The 23,291-nt window shown below is 45.1% G+C and overlaps 1 protein-coding gene across 5 annotated transcripts in view; it reads left to right on the top strand.

The window, feature by feature from the left end:
- ADCY8 (adenylate cyclase 8) overlaps window positions 1-23,291 on the top strand; it is a 331,462-nt gene that overhangs the window by 215,692 nt on the left and 92,479 nt on the right. Inside the window, exons 3-5 of one of the 5 annotated variants that reach the window (XM_085853744.1) lie at window positions 385-504; window positions 8,457-9,341; window positions 22,016-22,165. In XM_085853744.1, coding sequence (XP_085709870.1) covers window positions 8,505-9,341; window positions 22,016-22,165 — 987 coding nt within the window. In that variant the 5' untranslated portion in view covers window positions 385-504; window positions 8,457-8,504. Of the gene's footprint in view, window positions 1-384; window positions 505-7,633; window positions 8,090-8,259; window positions 9,342-22,015; window positions 22,166-23,291 lie in introns of those variants that run through there. The other 4 variants (XR_015051030.1, XM_085853746.1, XM_085853743.1 and 1 more) reach the window with 4 other exon arrangements.

The following is a 23,291-nucleotide window of genomic DNA, read 5'->3' as shown; positions in this document are numbered from 1 at the left end:
AAAAAGTTGGGGACGGATCCAGATGAAATTTTGTGGACAGGTTGGGTGTGTGACAAGGATGAACTGAATAGATTTTGGTGAAGATCCGGATCCGGATCCGGATATAATAATTTTTTAAGTGATTCTTCACCATTGAGAGATAGGACCAAAAACGATATGTAGCACGATATCTCAAAAACGTATTGGGCCCGATATGTTCTTGTGGATCAGGCATTATGTGGCGGAGGCATGTGCTCTATCGAATGCCTTTCACGTTTTTCATATGGGATCAACTTGATGACATGCTTGCAGAATTTAACAGTATCTTGTTTAACCAATACTTTTGTAAAGTATATGGTTGTAAACATATTGTGATGTTTCCGTTTGTGCTGTTGGACCATACAGGTTTGGTTGTTTCAAACTGGACTAAAAGACGACTGGACCACACTCTCACGTTGCGCTGAGCTGTTGAATCCCACGTTACATGAAGATGAACTACAGTACATTATATTGGAGGTGCTTCAGGTAAAATGATCATTGATTTTTGATGGTGTGCTTTGGTCCTAATATTGATGTCATGGGGTTGATGAAGTCGCATGTATTGCAACGACTGCACAGGTATTTTGATATTCCAGATGGTACATTAGAAGGGAGGGACGCACACACCTCTGTCCAATCGGCGTTCCCCAGCTCGTCGGTGATGACATCATTTGCAGATGTTGGAAATGGTGTAATATCAAGGTGTGTAGAAGAGGGAAAATAGAGTTAAATATTCCACCGTTTTAATGAGGTGATGAAGAAATAATATTGTGATGGTTCTCAGAACTGGCCCCTGGGTAAACGTACATCCGAGCATGTGGATTCCCCGAGTCAGTTTTCTCATTTATATGTGTGCTTAGCCCCATCCATGGTTTATGGGAGATGGGGAATATGCATTGTGGGGGCTATAGAGAGAGTTCCTCCTCCTCCTCCTCCTCCTCCTCCTCCTCCTCCTCTTCCTCCTCCTCCTCCTCCACCTCTTCCTTCGAACACTGCCTGAGCCTCCTTTCTTAACCTGCGATCCCCAGCCCACATACGGTGGTTACCATTGTGCATTTTCGACAGTATTTATTTCGGTTTCTCCTCTTCCCAAGCACAGTTAGACATGAGATCAATTCAGTTTCTCCATTTCTCCAGACACATTTGAGAAGTTCGTGACACATATATCAAGTCCCATTAACTTTATAACTTCCCTGCTTTAACCAACCATACATGCACCGTATGCAACCACCTTTATTAACCACTACACCTCACACGAATAACAGCTCATAAGGAGAAAGGGGGCCAAGACCTTCTGCCTGTTTGAACGCGGTTGGCGGGAAAACACAGCGAGCGAGGAACACCCATTACGAGGAACAACAGCAGTGCGAGCACGGAAACGTTGGCAAGAGATGATTGATAACAGAAGGGGGTGGTGCCTCGGGAGCACACCAATCAAGACGCGTTGTCAACAATCAGAGGCCAAGACACAAACTTTGTTCCCAGAGCGTCGTCCCCTCCCGATCTTTGACGCAACAAGTCTCCGCCCTGCCTGAGCTGCTTAAAATGGCGGAACGCGAAGGCATTCATCACTTTTTCTTTTACCGAACCAGGGATCGGCGCCCCGTCATTCTGAGCGAGTTGTTCACGCCCCTTTATTCTGAGCGAGTGGTTCGCGCACTGTCTTCCTGAGCGAGTGGTTCGCGCCCCGTCGTTCTGAGCGAGTGGTTCGCGCCCCGTCGTTCTGAGAGAGTCGTTCACGCATTGTCGTCCTGAGAGAGTCGTTCGCACCCCGTCATTCTGAGCGAGTCGTTCGTGCTCCCTCATTCTGTTCATGCTCTCTCATTCTGAGTGAGCCGTTCGCACTCCCTCATTCTGTTCATGCTCTGTCATTCGGAGTGAGCCTATCGCACTCCCTCATTCTGAGCGAGTTGTTCAGCCTCCATTATTCTGAGCGAGTTGTTCATGCTCTCTAATTCTGAGTGAGCCGTTCGCACTCCCTCATTCTGTTCATGCTCTGTCATTCGGAGTGAGCCGTTCGCACTCCCTCATTCTGTTCATGTTTTGTCATTCTGAGTAAGCCGTTCGCACTCCCTCATTCTGAGCGAGTTGTTCAGCCTCCATTATTCTGAGCGAGTCGTTCATGCTCTCTCATTCTGAGTAAGCCGTTCGCACTCCCTCATTCTGAGCGAGTTGTTCAGCCTCCATTATTCTGAGCGAATCGTTCGCACTTCATCATTCTGTTTGTGCTCCGTCATTCTGATCAAGTCCTTCACGCTCAGTCATTCTGAGCGAGCTGTTCGCAATTCGTCATTCTGAGCGTGCTGTTCACGCTCCGTCATTCTGTGCGAGTCCTTCACCCTCCATCATTCTGAGCATGCCGTTCGCGCTGGATCATTCTGAGCGAGTCCTTCGCGTTCTGTCATTCTGAGCGAGTCCTCCGAGCTCCATCATTCTGAGCGAGTCCTTCACGCTCTCATCATTCTAACCAAGTCGTGTGTGATGAGCATGATCTTGACTGCATGAGATTTTCCAAGGTGTGGAGAGAGATGGAGAATGTCCTCAAATGTTACAAGGTCTGTGAACAGAAAATGAAGGCAGCCACTCAAGTCTCCATTGTGCAGTTCTTCAAAAAAATCCCATGCGAATTATCCTCAATTTCTTCTTCTCAGCCTTCAACCTCAACTGGGCAGCCTGCTTCAGGCAATACTGTTGTGGGGCCGAGTCTCGGTGGTGAGCATGACTGCCAGATGGAGCAGTATAGTCAGCTCCACCGAACACCCGGAATTTAGGTCGTACCTTTCAGATAAATCCGAAAGGTCCCTTATCGGACCGGAGATAGCCAATAGGTCGACCACGTGGGATAGGGTTAATTGCCAATTTCAATTTACCCAAATACCCACGTCGTCCAAACTACTAGGGAAATTCACCCTCGGCAGGATCTGCGCGATCCGGGCCGTTACCGAGCCGGATCCAAGTCGTACCCCGAGCGGAGAGTACCAGAATCCTGCCGGGCCGATTGCACGATTACGGCAGCAATGAGGCCTCCTAATTCCCATTCGCAGCGTGGCAAACCAATGATAGAAAGGACAAGGGCGAGCTGGGACATTCAACAAGAGGGGATTTATTTACAATGGGGAGAAGGGAACACACAAAGAGCAGAGTTATCCGAATAAGCAATGCAAATAATTTACAGCAAAAAGCACTTAACAATTCTACTTATAGACGGGGCCCACGGACACACACACACGCACACACAGATACCCAGAAATGGACCCCATTGGGTCTTTATGGAAGGCTTCCAGCTCGAGGAAAGGTGAGCTGGAGACCAGAACTATCTTGGACCTGTCCACCTCGTGTGGTCTTCGACGTTCTGGATCGGCGGGACTTGAACCCGCAACCACGATGCCACTCCAAGTACCAGGGACGGAGGATGAAGGATGGACGCCAACCAGCGCGAGGGCAGACAAGGCAGCGAGCGCCAGCAGGCAAGGCCAAGCGATCCCAGACGATCCGGCCGGCAAACCCCAACTCCAACTGCTTTCAGTTGGGTCGCGCCAAACAATTATTCACTCCCCGTCCAGGGGGGAGGGGACTCCCTCTCGTAACCCACCCCCCTTACTGGACGGTTTTGGCACGCGATCCGCTCGTTGCCCCTGTGATTGGCCAAAAGGGGCGCCAAGTCCGCTGATTGGACCAGGGGCATGGTGGGCGTCACGGCGGACCGCCCCTCAAACAGGAAGATGAGTAATATTGTTGCGGGGCCGGGCGTCGACCACGAGCACGACCACCAGATGGAGCAGTAGAGTCGGCTCGACCGATCGCCTAGAATTTAGATCTAACCTTTTGGGAAAACTCCGGAAAAGTACAGGTCCCTTTCGGACCGTGAAGGGTAAATATTTTGTACCATGTGGTACAGGGTTATTCGCCAATTTTCAAAATACCGAGTCTCCACACCCTCGACGGCACCCGTACGGAACGAGCCGCTTAGCGTACTCGAACCGTGAGCGGTTTGATCGCCGAGATCCGTCAGTCCCATATATTCCGTTACACCGGCAACGGCCTGGTTAATTTCCCAACACCCAGCATGCTAAGTCAATGAAGGAATAGACACGAACGAGCTGAATAACTATCGGGTAGTTATTCACAATTGGGGAATGAGGGAAGCACGCAAGAGCAGAGTTAAACCGAATATTAATAAATGCATGTACTGTATATACAAGCAAAAAAATAAAAACATACAATTTACTACTTATCTGACTGGCGCCATGAACACACACACGCACACACCCAAAATGATCGGACCAAATGGTCTTTATTGAGGCCTATCTTGGACCTGTCCGCCTCGTGTGGTCTTCAAGGACCAGGTCCTCGGGGCAGAACTGGACCCCCAGCACGATCCAGACGCCCTCACGGCCGGGCTCTGGGCGAACGAAGTCGGCAGGGCGGAAGCTGGCGGGAGAAGACCCTTCGTGGCATCGACCACTCCATGCGCGGACGCTTTCAGAACTCAATCGCCCTGCGTGCAGATGTCCACTTCTTTCCAGAACTCTCAGAACCAGAACCCGTGCCAGACCCAGAACACACACTTCCTGCCAGGACCAGAACAACCTGCGGGCACTTCTTGCCAGAACCTGAACAAAACCACCAACGTGCAGACCTCACCTATAATTATACCCCCCTCTTCATAAAGGGGGGGGGGTCCTCCTCGTGACCCTCCCTCTCTCACTGGCTGGTTTTGGCGCTAAAATCGCTCTTCGTCTCTCCCACTGGCCCAAATGGGCGGCAAGCTCCTTGATTGGCCCGGGGGCGTGGTTATTTCACAAGGACCCCTTTCCTCCTGTCACGGGCCCTGATTGGCTGAGTGGTGGTCACCCCACCCGTAGCATGCCGATTGGTCGAGGGCCACCACGAGGCTCTTCCTTGAACTCCGCCCAACATAACGTCGGCCAGAGTGAGGCGAAGGAAGCAAAGTGAGGGTGATGCGGTGTCGTCGGCGTTGTTGTTGGTGGAAAAATAAACGAAAATAAAACCTGACTATTAAAATAACTCCACAGCGCAGGAACATTTAATTACCCGTTAGCCCAGGGACGGGACCCTAACTGGCAACATGTACCTACTGATATAACTGATCTATAGGACCTGTATGTTGTGTGCAATAAACTTCCAAATGCGCAACAATATTGTCCTGCGTTGGGCCCCCATTGGTCGAACGAAGGCAAACTCACTCGCATCTCTCTGATTGGTCGAGAGAGACGCCAAGTCCTTCATTGAACTCCGCCCACTCACACATGCCGTCGAGCGCGGGAAGAATGCCACGAGCAGAGTGTTGTTGTTGTTGTTGGGGAAATGTAAAAGAAAACCCTGACTATCAAAATAACTCCGCAGCGCACGAACATTTAATCACCCATCAAACATAGGACGGGACCCCACCTAGAAACACATACTTACCGATAAAACTGATCTATAAGGACTCTGGCTGGTGTGTGCTCATGGCTGCCATATTCGTAACAATATGTGCTGTATCCAACCCCAATCGTAACAACACTTATTATAATGTAATTCATTTTAATGTTTGTAATTGTTGTGTTTTATTTCCGCATTGTTACCTCCGCCACAAAACTTGAATGAGGTTATGTTTTCACCCTTTTCTGTCTGGCTTTGTTTGTTTGTTTGTTTGTTTGTTTGTTTGTTTGTTTGTGTGCAGCATATCTCTAAAAGTTGTGGACAGGTTCTGTTCTGTGTGACAAGGACGAACTGATTAGATTTTGGTGAAGATCCCGATTCCGGATCCGACTACTCGAATTTTTTCAAGTGATTATTCACCATTGAGAGATGGAGCCAAAAATGATATGCAGCACGATATCTCAAAACGTTGTGGACGGATTCGGATGAAACTTAGTGGACCTGCCAGGTGTGCGTCAAGGAAGAATTGATTCAATTTCGGTGAAGATCTGAATCCGGATCCGGATCTGATAATTTTTCAAGTGATCCTTCACCGTTGAGAGATTGGACTAAACCGATATATATAATAGCACAATATCTTAAAAAGTTGTGAACGGATTCGGACGAACCTTGGTGGACATGTTGGGTGTGTGACGAGGGCAAATTGACTTGATTTTCGTGAAGCTCTGAATCTGGATACAAGAACTATTTAATATATAAAATGATTCTTCACCCTTGAGAGAGAGGCCCAAAAACGATATATAGCATGATATTTCAAAAATGTATGGGACCCGATATGTTCTCGAGGATCAGGCATTGTGTGGCGGAGGTATGTGCTCTACCGAGTGCCCTTCCAGTTTACTGCTTTTTTTTTTTGCCCTACCTCACTGCACCACCCCTCCTCGTTCCCCCCTGCTTCCTTGCTCCTCCACCCCTCCCTCTCTGCCTCCTCTTCCCCCACCCCCCCCATCTGTATAGATGTAGTCCGGATGGTGGTTATGTCTGGATGTGTCTGTATGTTGGTTGTGTCTGCGCGGAACCTCCCCTCACACTGCCTTCTCTTGACATATCTGGATGGTGGTTATGTCAGGGCGGACCCTCCCCTCACACTACCTTTCCTTTCTGCACTCCTCCTTCCCTCTCTTCGCTCCTCCCTCCTTCCCCGCTCCCCACCCTGCCTCAATCTCCCTCCCTCCTCAGTCCCTCCTCTCCCTGTCCTCACCCCTCACCCTAACCTCCCTCCTCTCTCACTCCTCTCGTCTCCCCTCCCCCCTTAAATATTCCCCTCAGCGAAGCAACGGGTTGTATTTGCTGATTTCTTTCATAAAATGAGGTGTTTTCTTCATAATTCGGTCATCTCATCTAGATTCTCGAAGAGATGAATTTATAAAATGGGTCATGATGTCCGGAAGTCTGTCTGTCCGTCTGTCCGGTCGTCCTTTGACTTTTTTGCGACGACTCCCTTGTAACCTGGCTGATTGTTCTGAAACTTGACATATGAATACAAGACAGTAGCCCACACAATCTCTTGAGCTTTGATTGTTCAATTTTGGATAATGGGGCTCGGAGGTGGGGGGGGTGGGGGGGGGTTAATGGGGGGTTACCCCATTAAACTTCGGATTCTTACTCGTCCCTTATTTACCAACCAATTGCTCTGAAACCCGATACAGCCCTTCCAGTCTGACCCACAGGATTGCTCGGTTTTAGATTTTTCGATTTCGGATCGGGGGGGGGGGGGTGCTCCCAGGGGAGTTCCCCAAAATTGACTCCAGTCAAATGTCGATGACATTTCCAGATTTTGGATTCAGCAGAGGTCTGAACTATAACCTCAAGAGATGACCGTCAGCCCGCTCGGGCCTATTTATTTTAAAATGGTACACGTGCAGGGATGATCACCATCTTGCATGTTGGGATGAATAACCATTTTAGGTTGCAGAACACCTAACACTACCCCCTAACCCTTTTTGTTTGCAGAACCCCTCACCCTAACCGTTATGGGTTGCAGAATTGAGGGTTCATCATTTGATCCTGTCCTGAAAATGTTCATTTCTGCCCTCCTTGTCATGGGGAGGGGAACAGAGTGGAAAGGAGAGTCGAGAGTAAGGGGGACAGGAGGCTGTTGTAAGGAGGGAGGGGTGATCTCACCCGAGCCCGCAAGACCATTTGTCTCCCTCCCACGATATCAACCGTTCCTTTCTTGCACCTTGAGCCGTGACTCGCTCTCTGCTCGTTCAGGATACTCGATCCTATATTGAATAATTATAAGAACCGACAATAAAATTGGTATAATTTCCATTCAGGGAAGCCACAGCACGACGCGGGAATGGCTTCATAGCCCGTGGGTTCGTGTCACACCAGGGTACACCAAGGAAGATCATGCGTACCCACAATAACTCCATGCGAGAAAACGCAAGTATTCTGAGCTATGCGTACGGTGTGCGCTAAAGAGATGTGCGGACGAGAGGAGAGCATGCACTGATCGTCGTTCGCTGCTACCACACACACGCACGCACACACACACACACACACACGCACACACGTATACACACTACAAGCGGGCCAAGCAGGCTGAACGGGACGAAAGGGACGCCCGCGTCTTTTCGTCTCAGCGGTCACTCCGCAGCCGCGAACAGCCACATGCCCCATGGTACGTATATGTGTGCTGCATATACATGAGATACTCATTATATCTACATCATATGTACGATGTATATATATATATATATATATATATATATATATATATATATATATATATATATATATATATATATATATATATATAGTATTGCTTGAGCGCACACCGCGTCGCCAATACCGAAGCATGTGCGGCATGTGCTGTGCTCCGCGCGCCACTGCAGCTCGTTTTTAAAGTGCTTGATCGCGTTTAAACCCGCCAACGAGAGCCATGATGAACAATGCGATGGCGAGCGAGCGAGTAGAGGTGTATGCATGAACCGTTCGTCAATGTCCTCGCCTGGGTCGTTTGATTGTTCCCCTTGTCTCCGCACCAGGGTGCGGGCGCCTGCAGGCCGATCGAAGCTCGGCATCTATGAGGAGCGATGGAGCCGGGAGCGGACGAGGCGAACAGTACGTCGGGGGACAGAGACGCGCCAGCTGCAGGGAGCCCTCCTGGTGGCTCGGCGCGCCCAGGGGGCTTGCTATGGCAGACGGCGGTGAGGCATATCACAGCGCAGCGCAGCGTCCAGATGCCGAAGGCGACGGGCCAGGATCTAGACGCTGCTGGCAGAGGTGGCCGCCACTCAGCGACGGGCAAGGTGCACCCCGGAAAGGCGAGCGAGAGCTCAACCGAGAGCGAATTGAGCGGAGCGGGACACGATCCGGGACGTCGGTCTTCAGAATTTCTGCTGAGCCGCGGTCTTGCCTACAGGGGTCTTATTCTGCCCTCCCTGCGCGGGGCTTTTCGCTCCCGAAACCTCGAACGTCTCTACCAGCGCTACTTTCTCCGTCAGCGGCGCAAGTCTCTCATCGTCATGAACCTCATCGACGTGTCCTTCAAGGCGGCGCTGCTGGCTCTGCACGCGGTCTTGGGTGCTGGTGCGGTTCGCGTGGGTCGTGCCGCACTCGCAGCCACATTCGCCGCGCTCGGGGTGCTCATGTGCTTGATCGTGACTGTGCGCAAGCAGGCGACCTCTCACGGGTACCTACAAACCGCCGGGGTGTTCACCTGGCTCTCCCTGAGCGTGCAGCTCGCCATCGGTGTCGGTTGCGGGTTTTCCCGCGACGGAGCCGCGTACGCGCTTTTTGCACTCTTTGCGACCTACACGATGCTGCCCCTCCCGCTGTCGTGGTCTCTGCTCGCAGGACTTTGCACCTCGGCTATTTTCCTCCTTGTGCGGGTCTTCACGCTACCACGTGATGCCATGCTGGGCAGGCAGGTGTGTTATAGGCATGAGCTTCTTTGGCCTCACATGTAACGTTTTATTAGGGTCGTAAACCTTATAGAGTTATCGACCATGCAGTGGTTTATTTTCATTATCTTTGTGGCTCATTTTATACTTTTCACATTCCTTTAAAGATAACATAATCCATACACCGATTTTATTGTTTCTTTCCTCCCATGTCGTCTTGGTTTAACAATGAGACCAGTTTGTCTCCTCTTGGTCAAATAATGAGTCGAAGACCAATTGGAGTACAAACTGCGTTACCTGTGACTTCAAATCAGCATGTTGAGGCTGTTTTTATTTGATTATGATTGTTTGATTGGGTTTTCAGGATACCCTAGACCTAGAGGTATGTGTGCTCACCATTGAGTTGTCGAAAAAGCCTGGTTTTGAATCCTATCCCAGCTATGAACTGTCATCCCGGTGTCCCATTGGCTAGCCTTAGTTGGTGGATGTTAAAGATCCCACAGTGTCCTGCATGAAGAGTAGACAAGTTTTTTGTTTTTTTTCTGGCACCCTGGCCAAATTACTAATTCCTGCCCTGGCTCACTGCTTAGAAGGCAATGGCAAACCAACCAACCAACCAGCCTAACCCTAACCCTAACCCTAACCCTAACCCTAACCCTTGCCGAGGAACTGCTTTGGCTGCTCCAACATTGTAAACAAATAGTATGATACAATGATGATGCCAACACCAGCAGTACTCATTGGAAGTTCTTGTAACTCTGATTTGAGGTTAGTACCTACATCGAATGCCTTGTGCTGATGTTTGCTTCCCCCTTGTGAGATTGATTGAATGGTAAAAATTAATTTCTTCAATCTGGGATCGTTTCAAGATTGGCAAAATGATGCATAGGTTGGTACTACTCTCACATGGAATTGTGGGTAAATTCGTCGATTTGGTGCTCTGTCCATGCGAGGTTCTGTGCTGCCAAAGTTGCGTGCACTTGCTGGTTTGGCTTTGCCGACCCAACGGTAATCTGGGCAGGAATATGGAGTTTGATCAGGGTGTCAGTGATAACTTGCCTACCCTCCAGCAAAAACTCCGTGGGATCCTGAGCGTCCACCAGCTAATATTATCAAACGGGACACCAAGCTTAATGTCTATCTGAGAGACGACACACTTTGTTAAGGCAATCCCTTGCCTGTTAAACACCAACCCGACAGCTTATAGTCGGGTGGGAAATCAAACCGAATAAATATAGAAAGTTCAAAGGTGAGTGGTGCTACACCTGGTGCCATCCTGTGAGACAGGATAGTTAGTAATATCGAATACTGGTCTGTAGGGCTGACCATCCCTCTCTCTCCCCCCCCCCCCTCACTCACCTCCCTTGTCTCCCAGTTCTGTCAGACACCATTACTGCTAAATGGGAGGTTACAATGACGAAAGTAACAATTACAGACGTGGAGGATTAAAGCATTAATCAAGTTGACAGCATTTTTAACAATTCTCTAGTGATTGTAATATGGTGATTGATTGTGGGAAAAATGGAAGCCAAAAATATGTGATAGCTTAATTTGGGCTTCGGTTCGAACAAAAAAACATGGGGCTTCTGTACGTACATGCTTCGACCGAGAACTGTACACCTTTACACGAGTACTTACATTCTCTGACTTAGAACTCTACACCTATATACGAGTACTTACATTCTCTGACCTAAAACTCCACACCTTCACATGAGCACTTAACTCTCCGACCTGCAACTGTCCACCTTTATACGAGTACTTAACTCTCCGACCTGCAACTGTCCACCTTTGTACAAGCACTTACACTCTCCGACCTAGAACTCGACACCTTTATACGAGCACTTACATTCTCCAACCTAGAACTCTACACCTTTATACGAGTACTTACATTCTCTGACTTAGAACTCTACACCTTTACACGAGTACTTACATTCTCTGACTTAGAACTCTACACCTTCACATGAGCACTTAACTCTCCGACCTGCAACTGTCCACCTTTATACGAGTACTTAACTCTCCGACCTGCAACTGTCCACCTTTATACAAGTACTTAACTCTCCGACCTGCAACTGTCCACCTTTGTAGGAGCACTTACACTCTCCGACCAAGAACTCTACACCTTTATACGAGTACTTACATTCTCCGACCTAGAACTCTACACGTTTACACGAGTTTTTACATTCTCTGACTTAGAACTCTACACCTATATACGAGTGCTTACATTCTCTGATCTAGAACTCTACACCTTTATACGAGTACTTACATTCTCTGACCTCGAACTCTACACCTTCACATGAGTACTTACATTCTCTGACTTAGAACTCTACACCTTTACACGAGTACTTACATTCTGACCAAGAATTCGACACCTTCACATGAATACTTAACTCTCTGACCTGCAACTGTCCACCTTTGTACGAGCACTTACACTCTCCGACCAAGAACTCGACACTTTTATACGAGTACTTACATTCTCCAACCTAGAACTCTACACCTTTATACGAGTACTTACATTCTCCGACCTAGAACTCTACACGTTTACACGAGTTTTTACATTCTCTGACTTAGAACTCTACACCTATATACGAGTGCTTACATTCTCTGATCTAGAACTCTACACCTTTATACGAGCACTTACATTCTCTGACCGAGAACTCTACACCTTTATACGAGCACTTACATTCTCTGACCTAGAACTCTACACCTTTATACGAGTACTTACATTCTCTGACCTCGAACTCTACACCTTCACATGAGTACTTACATTCTCTGACTTAGAACTCTACACCTTTACACGAGTACTTACATTCTGACCAAGAATTCGACACCTTCACATGAATACTTAACTCTCTGACCTGCAACTGTCCACCTTTGTACGAGCACTTACACTCTCTGACCTAGAACTCTACACCTTTATACAAGTACTTACATTCTCCGACCGAGAACTCTACACCTTTATACGAGTACTTACATTCTCTGACCTAGAACTCTACACCTTCACACGAGTATTTACATTCTCTGACTTAGAACTCTACACGTATATACAAGTACTTACATTCTCTGACCTAGAACTCTACACCTATATACGAGTACTTACATTCTCTGACCTAGAACTCTACACCTTTACACGAGTACTTACATTCTCTGACTTAGAACTCTACACCTATATACGAGTGCTTACATTCTCTGACTTAGAACTCTACACCTATATACGAGTACTTACATTCTCTGACCTAGAATTCTACACCTTTATACGAGTACTTACATTCTCTGACCTAGAACTCTACACCTTTATACGAGTACTTACATTCTCTGACCTAGAACTCTACACCTTTACACGAGTATTTACATTCTCTGACTTAGAACTCTACACATATATACGAGTACTTACATTCTCTGACCTAGAACTCTACACCTATATACGAGTACTTACATTCTCTGACCTAGAACTCTACACCTATATACGAGTACTTACATTCTCTGACCTAGAACTCTACACCTTTACACGAGTACTTACATTCTCTGACCTAGAATTCTACACCTTTATACGAGTACTTACATTCTCTGACCTAGAACTCTACACCTTTACACGAGTATTTACATTCTCTGACTTAGAACTCTACACGTATATACGAGTACTTACATTCTCTGACCTAGAACTCTACACCTATATACGAGTACTTACATTCTCTGACCTAGAACTCTACACCTTTACACGAGTACTTACATTCTCTGACTTAGAACTCTACACATATATACGAGGACTTACATTCTCTGACTTAGAACTCTACACATATATACGAGTACTTACATTCTCTGACCTAGAACTCTACACCTTTACACGAGTATTTACATTCTCTGACTTAGAACTCTACACATATATACGAGTACTTACATTCTCTGACCTAGAACTCTACACCTATATACGAGTACTTACATTCTCTGACCTAGAACTCTACACCTATATACGAGTACTTACATTCTCTGACCTAGAACTCTACACCTTTACACGAGTACTTACATTCTCTGACCTAGAATTCTACACCTTTATACGAGTACTTACATTCTCTGACCTAGAACTCTACACCTTTACACGAGTATTTACATTCTCTGACTTAGAACTCTACACGTATATACAAGTACTTACATTCTCTGACCTAGAACTCTACACCTATATACGAGTACTTACATTCTCTGACCTAGAACTCTACACCTTTACACGAGTACTTACATTCTCTGACTTAGAACTCTACACCTATATACGAGTACTTACATTCTCTGACTTAGAACTCTACACCTTTACACGAGTACTTACATTCTCTGACCGAGAACTCTACACCTTTATACGAGCACTTACATTCTCTGACCTAGAACTCTACACCTTTATACGAGTACTTACATTCTCTGACCTCGAACTCTACACCTTCACATGAGTACTTACATTCTCTGACTTAGAACTCTACACCTTTATACGAGTACTTACATTCTCCGACCGAGAACTCTACACCTTTATACGAGTACTTACATTCTCTGACCTAGAACTCTACACCTTTATACGAGTACTTACATTCTCTGACCTAGAACTCTACACCTTTACACGAGTATTTACATTCTCTGACTTAGAACTCTACACGTATATACGAGTATTTACATTCTCTGACCTAGAACTCTACACCTATATACGAGTACTTACATTCTCTGACCTAGAACTCTACACCTTTACACGAGTACTTACATTCTCTGACTTAGAACTCCACACCTATATACGAGTGCTTACATTCTCTGACTTAGAACTCTACACCTATATACGAGTACTTACATTCTCTGACCTAGAATTCTACACCTTTATACGAGTACTTACATTCTCTGACCTAGAACTCTACACCTTTATACGAGTACTTACATTCTCTGACTTAGAACTCTACACGTATATACGAGTACTTACATTCTCTGACCTAGAACTCTACACCTATATACGAGTACTTACATTCTCTGACCTAGAACTCTACACCTTTACACGAGTACTTACATTCTCTGACTTCGAACTCTACACCTATATACGAGTGCTTACATTCTCTGACTTAGAACTCTACACCTATATACGAGTACTTACATTCTCTGACCTATAATTCTACACCTTTATACGAGTACTTACATTCTCTGACCTAGAACTCTACACCTTTATACGAGTACTTACATTCTCTGACCTAGAACTCTACACCTTTACACGAGTACTTACATTCTCTGACTTAGAACTCTACACCTTTATACGAGCACTTACACTCTCCGACCTAGAACTCTACACCTCTATACGAGTACTTACATTCTCTGACCGAGAACTCTACACCTTCATATGAGTACTTACATTCTCTGACCGAGAACTCTACACCTTCACATGAGTACTTACATTCTCTGACCTCGAACCCTACACCTTCACATGAGTACTTACATTCTCTGACCTAGAACTCTACACCTTTACACGAGTACTTAGATTCTCTGACTTAGAACTCTACACCTATATACGAGTACTTACATTCTCTGACTTAGAACTCTACACCTTCACATGAGTACTTATATTCTCTGACCTAGAAATCTACACCTTTATACAAGTACTTACATTCTCTGAACTCGAACTCTACACCTTTACACGAGTACTTACATTCTCTGACTTAGAACGCTACACCTATACACGAGTACTTACATTCTCTGACTTAGAACTCTACACCTTCACATGAGTACTTATATTCTCTGACCTAGAACTCTACACCTTTATACGAGTACTTACATTCTCTGACCTAGAACTCTACACCTTTACACGAGTACTTACATTCTCTGACTTAGAACTCTACACCTATATACGAGTACTTACATTCTCTGACCTAGAACTCTACACCTTTATACGAGCACTTACACTCTCCGACCTAGAACTCTACACCTTTATACGAGTACTTACATTCTCTGACCGAGAACTCTACACCTTCATATGAGTACTTACATTCTCTGACCTAGAACTCTACACCTTTACACGAGTGCTTACATTCTCTGACTTAGAACTCTACACCTTCACACGAGTGCTTACATTCTCCGACCTAGAACTCCACACCTTTATACGAGTACTTACATTCTCTGACCTAGAACTCTACACCTTTATACGAGCACTTACACTCTCCGACCTAGAACTCTACACCTTTATAGGAGTACTTACATTCTCTGACCGAGAACTCTACACCTTCATATGAGTACTTACATTCTCTGACCTAGAACTCTACACCTTTACACGAGTACTTACATTCTCTGACTTAGAACTCTACACCTTCACATGAGTACTTATATTCTCTGACCTAGAACTCTACACCTTTATACGAGTACTTACATTCTCTGACCTAGAACTCTACACCTTTACACGAGTACTTAGATTCTCTGACTTAGAACTCTACACCTATATACGAGTACTTACATTCTCTGACTTAGAACTCTACACCTTCACATTAGTACTTATATTCTCTGACCTAGAACTCTACACCTTTATACAAGTACTTACATTCTCTGAACTCGAACTCTACACCTTTACACGAGTACTTACATTCTCTGACTTAGAACTCTACAACTATACACGAGTACTTACATTCTCTGACTTAGAACTCCACACCTTCACATGAGTACTTATATTCTCTGACCTAGAACTCTACACCTTTATACGAGTACTTACATTCTCTGACCTAGAACTCTACACCTTTACACGAGTACTTACATTCTCTGACTTAGAACTCTACACCTTTACACGAGTACTTACATTCTCTGACCTCGAACTCTACACCTTCACATGAGTACTTACATTCTCTGACCGAGAACTCTACACCTTCATATGAGTACTTACATTCTCTGACCGAGAACTCTACACCTTCATATGAGTACTTACATTCTCTGACCGAGAACTCTACACCTATATACGAGTACTTACATTCTCTGACCTAGAACTCTACACCTTCATATGAGTACTTACATTCTCTGACCTAGAACTCTACACCTTTACACGAGTACTTACATTCTCTGACTTAGAACTCTACACCTATATACGAGTGCTTACATTCTCTGACCTAAAACTCCACACCTTCACATGAGCACTTAACTCTCCGACCTGCAACTGTCCACCTTTATACGAGTACTTAACTCTCCGACCTGCAACTGTCCACCTTTGTACGAGCACTTACACTCTCTGACTTAGAACTCTACACCTATACACAAGTACTTACATTCTCTGACTTAGAACTCTACACCTTCACATGAGTACTTATATTCTCTGACCTAGAACTCTACACCTTTATACGAATACTTACATTCTCTGACCTAGAACTCTACACCTTTACACAAGTACTTACATTCTCTGACTTAGAACTCTACACCTATATACGAGTACTTACATTCTCTGACCTAGAACTCTACACCTTTATACGAGTACTTACATTCTCTGACCGAGAACTCTACACCTTCACATGAGTACTTACATTCTCTGACCTCGAACTCTACACCTTTATACGAGTACTTACATTCTCTGACCTCGAACTCTACACCTTCACATGAGTACTTACATTCTCTGACCAAGAACTCTACACCTTCATATGAGTACTTACATTCTCTGACCTAGAACTCTACACCTTTACACGAGTACTTACATTCTCTGACTTAGAACTCTACACCTTTACACGAGTACTTACATTCTCTGACCTCGAACTCTACACCTTCACATGAGTACTTACATTCTCTGACCGAGAACTCTACACCTTTACACGAGTACTTACATTCTCTGACTTAGAACTCTACACATTCACATGAGTACTTACATTCTCTGACCTAGAACTCTACACCTATACATGAGTACTTACATTCTCTGACCTAGAACTCTACACCTATATACGAGTACTTACATTCTCTGACCTAGAACTCTACACCTTTATACGAGTACTTACATTCTCTGACCTAGAACTCTACACCTTTACACGAGTACTTACATTCTCTGACTTAGAACTCTACACCTATATACGAGTACTTACATTCTCTGACCTAGAACTCTACACCTTTATACGAGCACTTACACTCTCCGACCTAGAACTCTACACCTTTATACGAGTACTTGCATTCTCTGACCGAGAACTCTACACCTTCACATGAGTACTTACATTCTCTGACCTCGAACTCTACACCTTTATATGAGTACTTACATTCTCTGACCTCGAACTCTACACCTTTACATGAGTACTTACATTCTCTGACCGAGAACTCTACACCTTCATATGAGTACTTACATTCTCTGACCTAGAACTCTACACCTTTACACGAGTACTTACATTCTCTGACTTAGAACTCTACACCTTTACACGAGTACTTACATTCTCTGACCTCGAACTCTACACCTTCACATGAGTACTTACATTCTCTGACCGAGAACTCTACACCTTCATATGAGTACTTACATTCTCTGACCTAGAACTCTACACCTTTATACGAGTACTTACATTCTCTGACCTAGAACTCTACACCTTTATACGAGTACTTACATTCTCTGACCTAGAACTCTACACCTTTACACGAGTACTTACATTCTCTGACCTAGAACTCTACACCTTTACACGAGTACTTACATTCTCTGACCTAGAACTCTACACCTTTATACGAGCACTTACACTCTCCGACCTAGAACTCTACACCTTTATACGAGTACTTACATTCTCTGACCGAGAACTCTACACCTTCACATGAGTACTTACATTCTCTGACCTCGAACTCTACACCTTTATACGAGTACTTACATTCTCTGACCTCGAACTCTACACCTTCACATGAGTACTTACATTCTCTGACTTGGAACTCTACACCTTTACACGAGTACTTACATTCTCTGACCTCGAACTCTACACCTTCACATGAGTACTTACATTCTCTGACTTGGTACTCTACACCTTCACATGAGTACTTACATTCTCTGACCGAGAACTCTACACCTTCACATGAGTACTTACATTCTCTGACTTGGAACTCTACACCTTCATATGAGTACTTACATTCTCTGACCTAGAACTCTACACCTTTACACGAGTACTTACATTCTCTGACTTAGAACTCTACACCTTTACACGAGTACTTACATTCTCTGACCTCGAACTCTACACCTTCACATGAGTACTTACATTCTCTGACCGAGAACTCTACACCTTCACATGAGTACTTACATTCTCTGACCGAGAACTCTACACCTTCATATGAGTACTTACATTCTCTGACCTAGAACTCTACACCTTCACACGAGTACTTACATTCTCTGACTTAGAACTCTACACCTTCACATGAGTACTTACATTCTCTGACCTAGAACTCTACAACTTTATACGAGTACTTACATTCTCTGAACTCAAACTCTACACCTTCACATGAGTACTTACATTCTCTGAACTCGAACTCTACACCTTCACATGAGTACTTACATTCTCTGACTTGGAACTCTACACCTTTACACGAGTACTTACATTCTGACCAAGAATTCTACACCTTCACATGAATATTTAACTCTCTGACCTGCAACTGTCCACCTTTATACGAGTACTTACACTCTCTGACCTAGAACTCTACACCTTTATACAAGCACTTCCATGCTCCGACCAATAACTGCCCACCTTTACACGAGTACTCAACTCTGACCTACAACTGTCCACCTTTACACGAGCACTTAACTCTCTGACCTCCAACTGTCCACCTTTACACGAGCACTCAACTCTGACCTACAACTGTCCACCTTTACACGAGTACTCAACTCTGACCTACAACTGTCCACCTTTACACGAGTACTCAACTCTGACCTACAACTGTCCACCTTCACATGAGTACTCAACTCTACACCTTGACATGAGTACTTACATGCTCGAACCTAGAACTGGACACTTTAACATGAGTACTTAAACCCTTCGACCAGGAATTCTCCACCTTTACACGAGTACTTGTACACTCTGACCTACAACTGTCCACCTTTACACGAGTACTCAACTCTCCAACCTAGAACTCTACACCTTCACATGAGTACTTACATTCTCTGAACTCGAACTCTACACCTTCACATGAGTACTTACATTCTCTGAACTCGAACTCTACACCTTCACATGAGTACTTACATTCTCTGACTTGGAACTCTACACCTTTACACGAGTACTTACATTCTGACCAAGAATTCTACACCTTCACATGAATACTTAACTCTCTGACCTGCAACTGTCCACCTTTGTACGAGCACTTACACTCTCCGACCAAGAACTCGACACTTTTATACGAGTACTTACATTCTCTGACCTCGAACTCTACACCTTCACATGAGTACTTACATTCTCTGACCGAGAACTCTACACCTTCATATGAGTACTTACATTCTCTGACCTAGAACTCTACACCTTTATACGAGTACTTACATTCTCTGACCTAGAACTCTACACCTTCACACGAGTACTTACATTCTCTGACCTAGAACTCTACACCTTTATACGAGTACTTACATTCTCTGACCTAGAACTCTACACCTTTATACGAGTACTTACATTCTCTGACCGAGAACTCTACACCTTCATATGAGTACTTACATTCTCTGACCTAGAACTCTACACCTTTACACGAGTGCTTACATTCTCTGACTTAGAACTCTACACCTTCACACGAGTGCTTACATTCTCCGACCTAGAACTCCACACCTTTATACGAGTACTTACATTCTCTGACCTCGAACTCTACACCTTTATACGAGTACTTACATTCTCTGACCTCGAACTCTACACCTTCACATGAGTACTTACATTCTCTGACTTGGAACTCTACACCTTTACACGAGTACTTACATTCTCTGACCTCGAACTCTACACCTTCACATGAGTACTTACATTCTCTGACTTGGAACTCTACACCTTCACATGAGTACTTACATTCTCTGACCGAGAACTCTACACCTTCATATGAGTACTTACATTCTCTGACCTAGAACTCTACACCTTTACACGAGTACTTACATTCTCTGACTTAGAACTCTACACCTTTACACGAGTACTTACATTCTCTGACCTCGAACTCTACACCTTCACATGAGTACTTACATTCTCTGACCGAGAACTCTACACCTTCACATGAGTACTTACATTCTCTGACCGAGAACTCTACACCTTCATATGAGTACTTACATTCTCTGACCTAGAACTCTACACCTTCACACGAGTACTTACATTCTCTGACTTAGAACTCTACACCTTCACATGAGTACTTACATTCTCTGACCTAGAACTCTACAACTTTATACGAGTACTTACATTCTCTGAACTCAAACTCTACACCTTCACATGAGTACTTACATTCTCTGAACTCGAACTCTACACCTTCACATGAGTACTTACATTCTCTGACTTGGAACTCTACACCTTTACACGAGTACTTACATTCTGACCAAGAATTCTACACCTTCACATGAATACTTAACTCTCTGACCTGCAACTGTCCACCTTTATACGAGTACTTACACTCTCTGACCTAGAACTCTACACCTTTATACAAGCACTTCCATGCTCCGACCAATAACTGCCCACCTTTACACGAGTACTCAACTCTGACCTACAACTGTCCACCTTTACACGAGTACTCAACTCTGACCTACAACTGTCCACCTTCACATGAGTACTCAACTCTACACCTTGACATGAGTACTTACATGCTCGAACCTAGAACTGGACACTTTAACATGAGTACTTAAACCCTTCGACCAGGAATTCTCCACCTTTACACGAGTACTTGTACACTCTGACCTACAACTGTCCACCTTTACACGAGTACTCAACTCTCCAACCTAGAACTCTACACCTTCACATGAGTACTTACATTCTCTGAACTCGAACTCTACACCTTCACATGAGTACTTACATTCTCTGAACTCGAACTCTACACCTTCACATGAGTACTTACATTCTCTGACTTGGAACTCTACACCTTTACACGAGTACTTACATTCTGACCAAGAATTCTACACCTTCACATGAATACTTAACTCTCTGACCTGCAACTGTCCACCTTTGTACGAGCACTTACACTCTCCGACCGAGAACTCTACACCTTTATACAAGCACTTCCATGCTCCGACCAATAACTGCCCACCTTTACACGAGTACTCAACTCTGACCTACAACTGTCCACCTTTACACGAGCACTTAACTCTCTGACCTACAACTGTCCACCTTTACACGAGTACTCAACTCTGACCTACAACTGTCCACCTTTACACGAGTACTCAACTCTGACCTACAACTGTCCACCTTTACATGAGTACTCAACTCTACACCTTGACATGAGCACTTACACGCTCGGACATAGAAATGGACACCTTTCCCGAGTACTTACATGCTCGAACCTAGAACTGGACACTTTAACATGAGTACTTAAACCCTTCGACCAGGAATTCTCCACCTTTACACGAGTACTTGTACACTCTGACCTACAACTGTCCACCTTTACACGAGTACTCAACTCTCCAACCTAGAACTCTACACCTTTACATGAGTACTTGCACGTTCCGACCCAGAACTGTACACCTTTTACAAGAGTATTTACACGCTCCAACCTCGAATTGTACACCTTTACAGTGTGTTTCGAACCTTGTGTCCCTCCCCTCTCCCCCTTCACAAATTCAGCTGTGTGCAGATGTTTTGCTCTTCGCCAGTATGAACGTGGCGGGTCTTGTGACTAGTTCCCTTACGGAGCGTGCTCAGCGACATGCCTTCATGGAGACTCGCCGTTGTATCGAGGGTCGTGTGCGACTGGAGATTGAGAACCAGCGGCAGGTTTGCCATTTTCGAAACGTGCACCCGTCATCGAACATAACTTTGCGTATTTATTTTAACATTGTTCGAAGGCTCACGGCTCGCAGGATAGCCGAGAGGTGCGCACACTCACCTCGAAGCTGTCTCGTCGGGGTTTGAATCCCGACTCAGCTATAAACTGTCATCCTGGTGTTTCACGAGTAGGGTGATTCGTCAATGTGTGCGCCATCCCTCGGATGGACGTTAAACTGGACTGCCCGCCTACCAGTATCAGTTGGTGGAAGTTAAAGATCCCACAGTGTCTTTAACAAAGTCGGCGAGCTATCGCCAGTACCCTGAAAAAAATTACAAATTCCTTCCCTAACGACTGCTGGGAAGGCAAAGGCAAACCACCGATTATAACCCTCACCAATAAACAGTTTTGGGAGCACCGACGCTCTGTAACAGAGTATGGTACGGTCCGAGTTGTGCTCCAATCCACACCTCTGAGATGTAGTCTGGCCGTCATTTACGGCATAGCCTGATCTGAGTTAAATTGCCATCTGGTGCAATGGCAGCAGAGAATACTGCGTCGTGGAACACGCCACCCGATGGGAGATGTTAAGCTGGCTGTCTCCTCCACAATGTGGAATTTAAGATAACATTGGCATGGCTCACAGCAGTCCACCTTTGGGCTTAAATTCCAAATTATTTGAGTCAATTTTAAAGTTGACCACCTTGGCTCATTGCTACCCCTCCTGGTCCAGTGACAGATCCAAGACTTTAACAGTGGGGGTTGAAGGGTTGAATTAGATTGGTTTTGGTTTCCTTGCAAGCTTCTGCATCAATCCGCCTAGTTACATCCACTCCATGGAATGTTCATTGACAAACAGCACAGCAATGCTGAACTAATCTCATTCACGAGAAGATCACACACGTGTGTTCAAACACACTGACACCCCCACATGCTGCGATTCAACAATCTTGGTTAGTTTGTGTACGACACAGTGTCAGTACAATGCCCTATCAGAGATACGACACATTATTGCAGATTGTGGAGAGGAGAGACTATAACTGTTAACAAAGCATCGGATGATTCATACAGCACTGTGTGATAAGCTTTGTGAATCAGTTTATTAAAATAAATAAAAACAACAGAAAACAAAAG

Source organism: Eptatretus burgeri, chromosome 14 (genome assembly GCF_056783735.1).
Source record: "Eptatretus burgeri isolate ZD-2024b chromosome 14, Ebu_testis_v1, whole genome shotgun sequence".
Lineage (NCBI taxonomy): Eukaryota > Metazoa > Chordata > Myxini > Myxiniformes > Myxinidae > Eptatretus > Eptatretus burgeri.
This window is presented reverse-complemented; position numbering and strand designations above follow the sequence as displayed.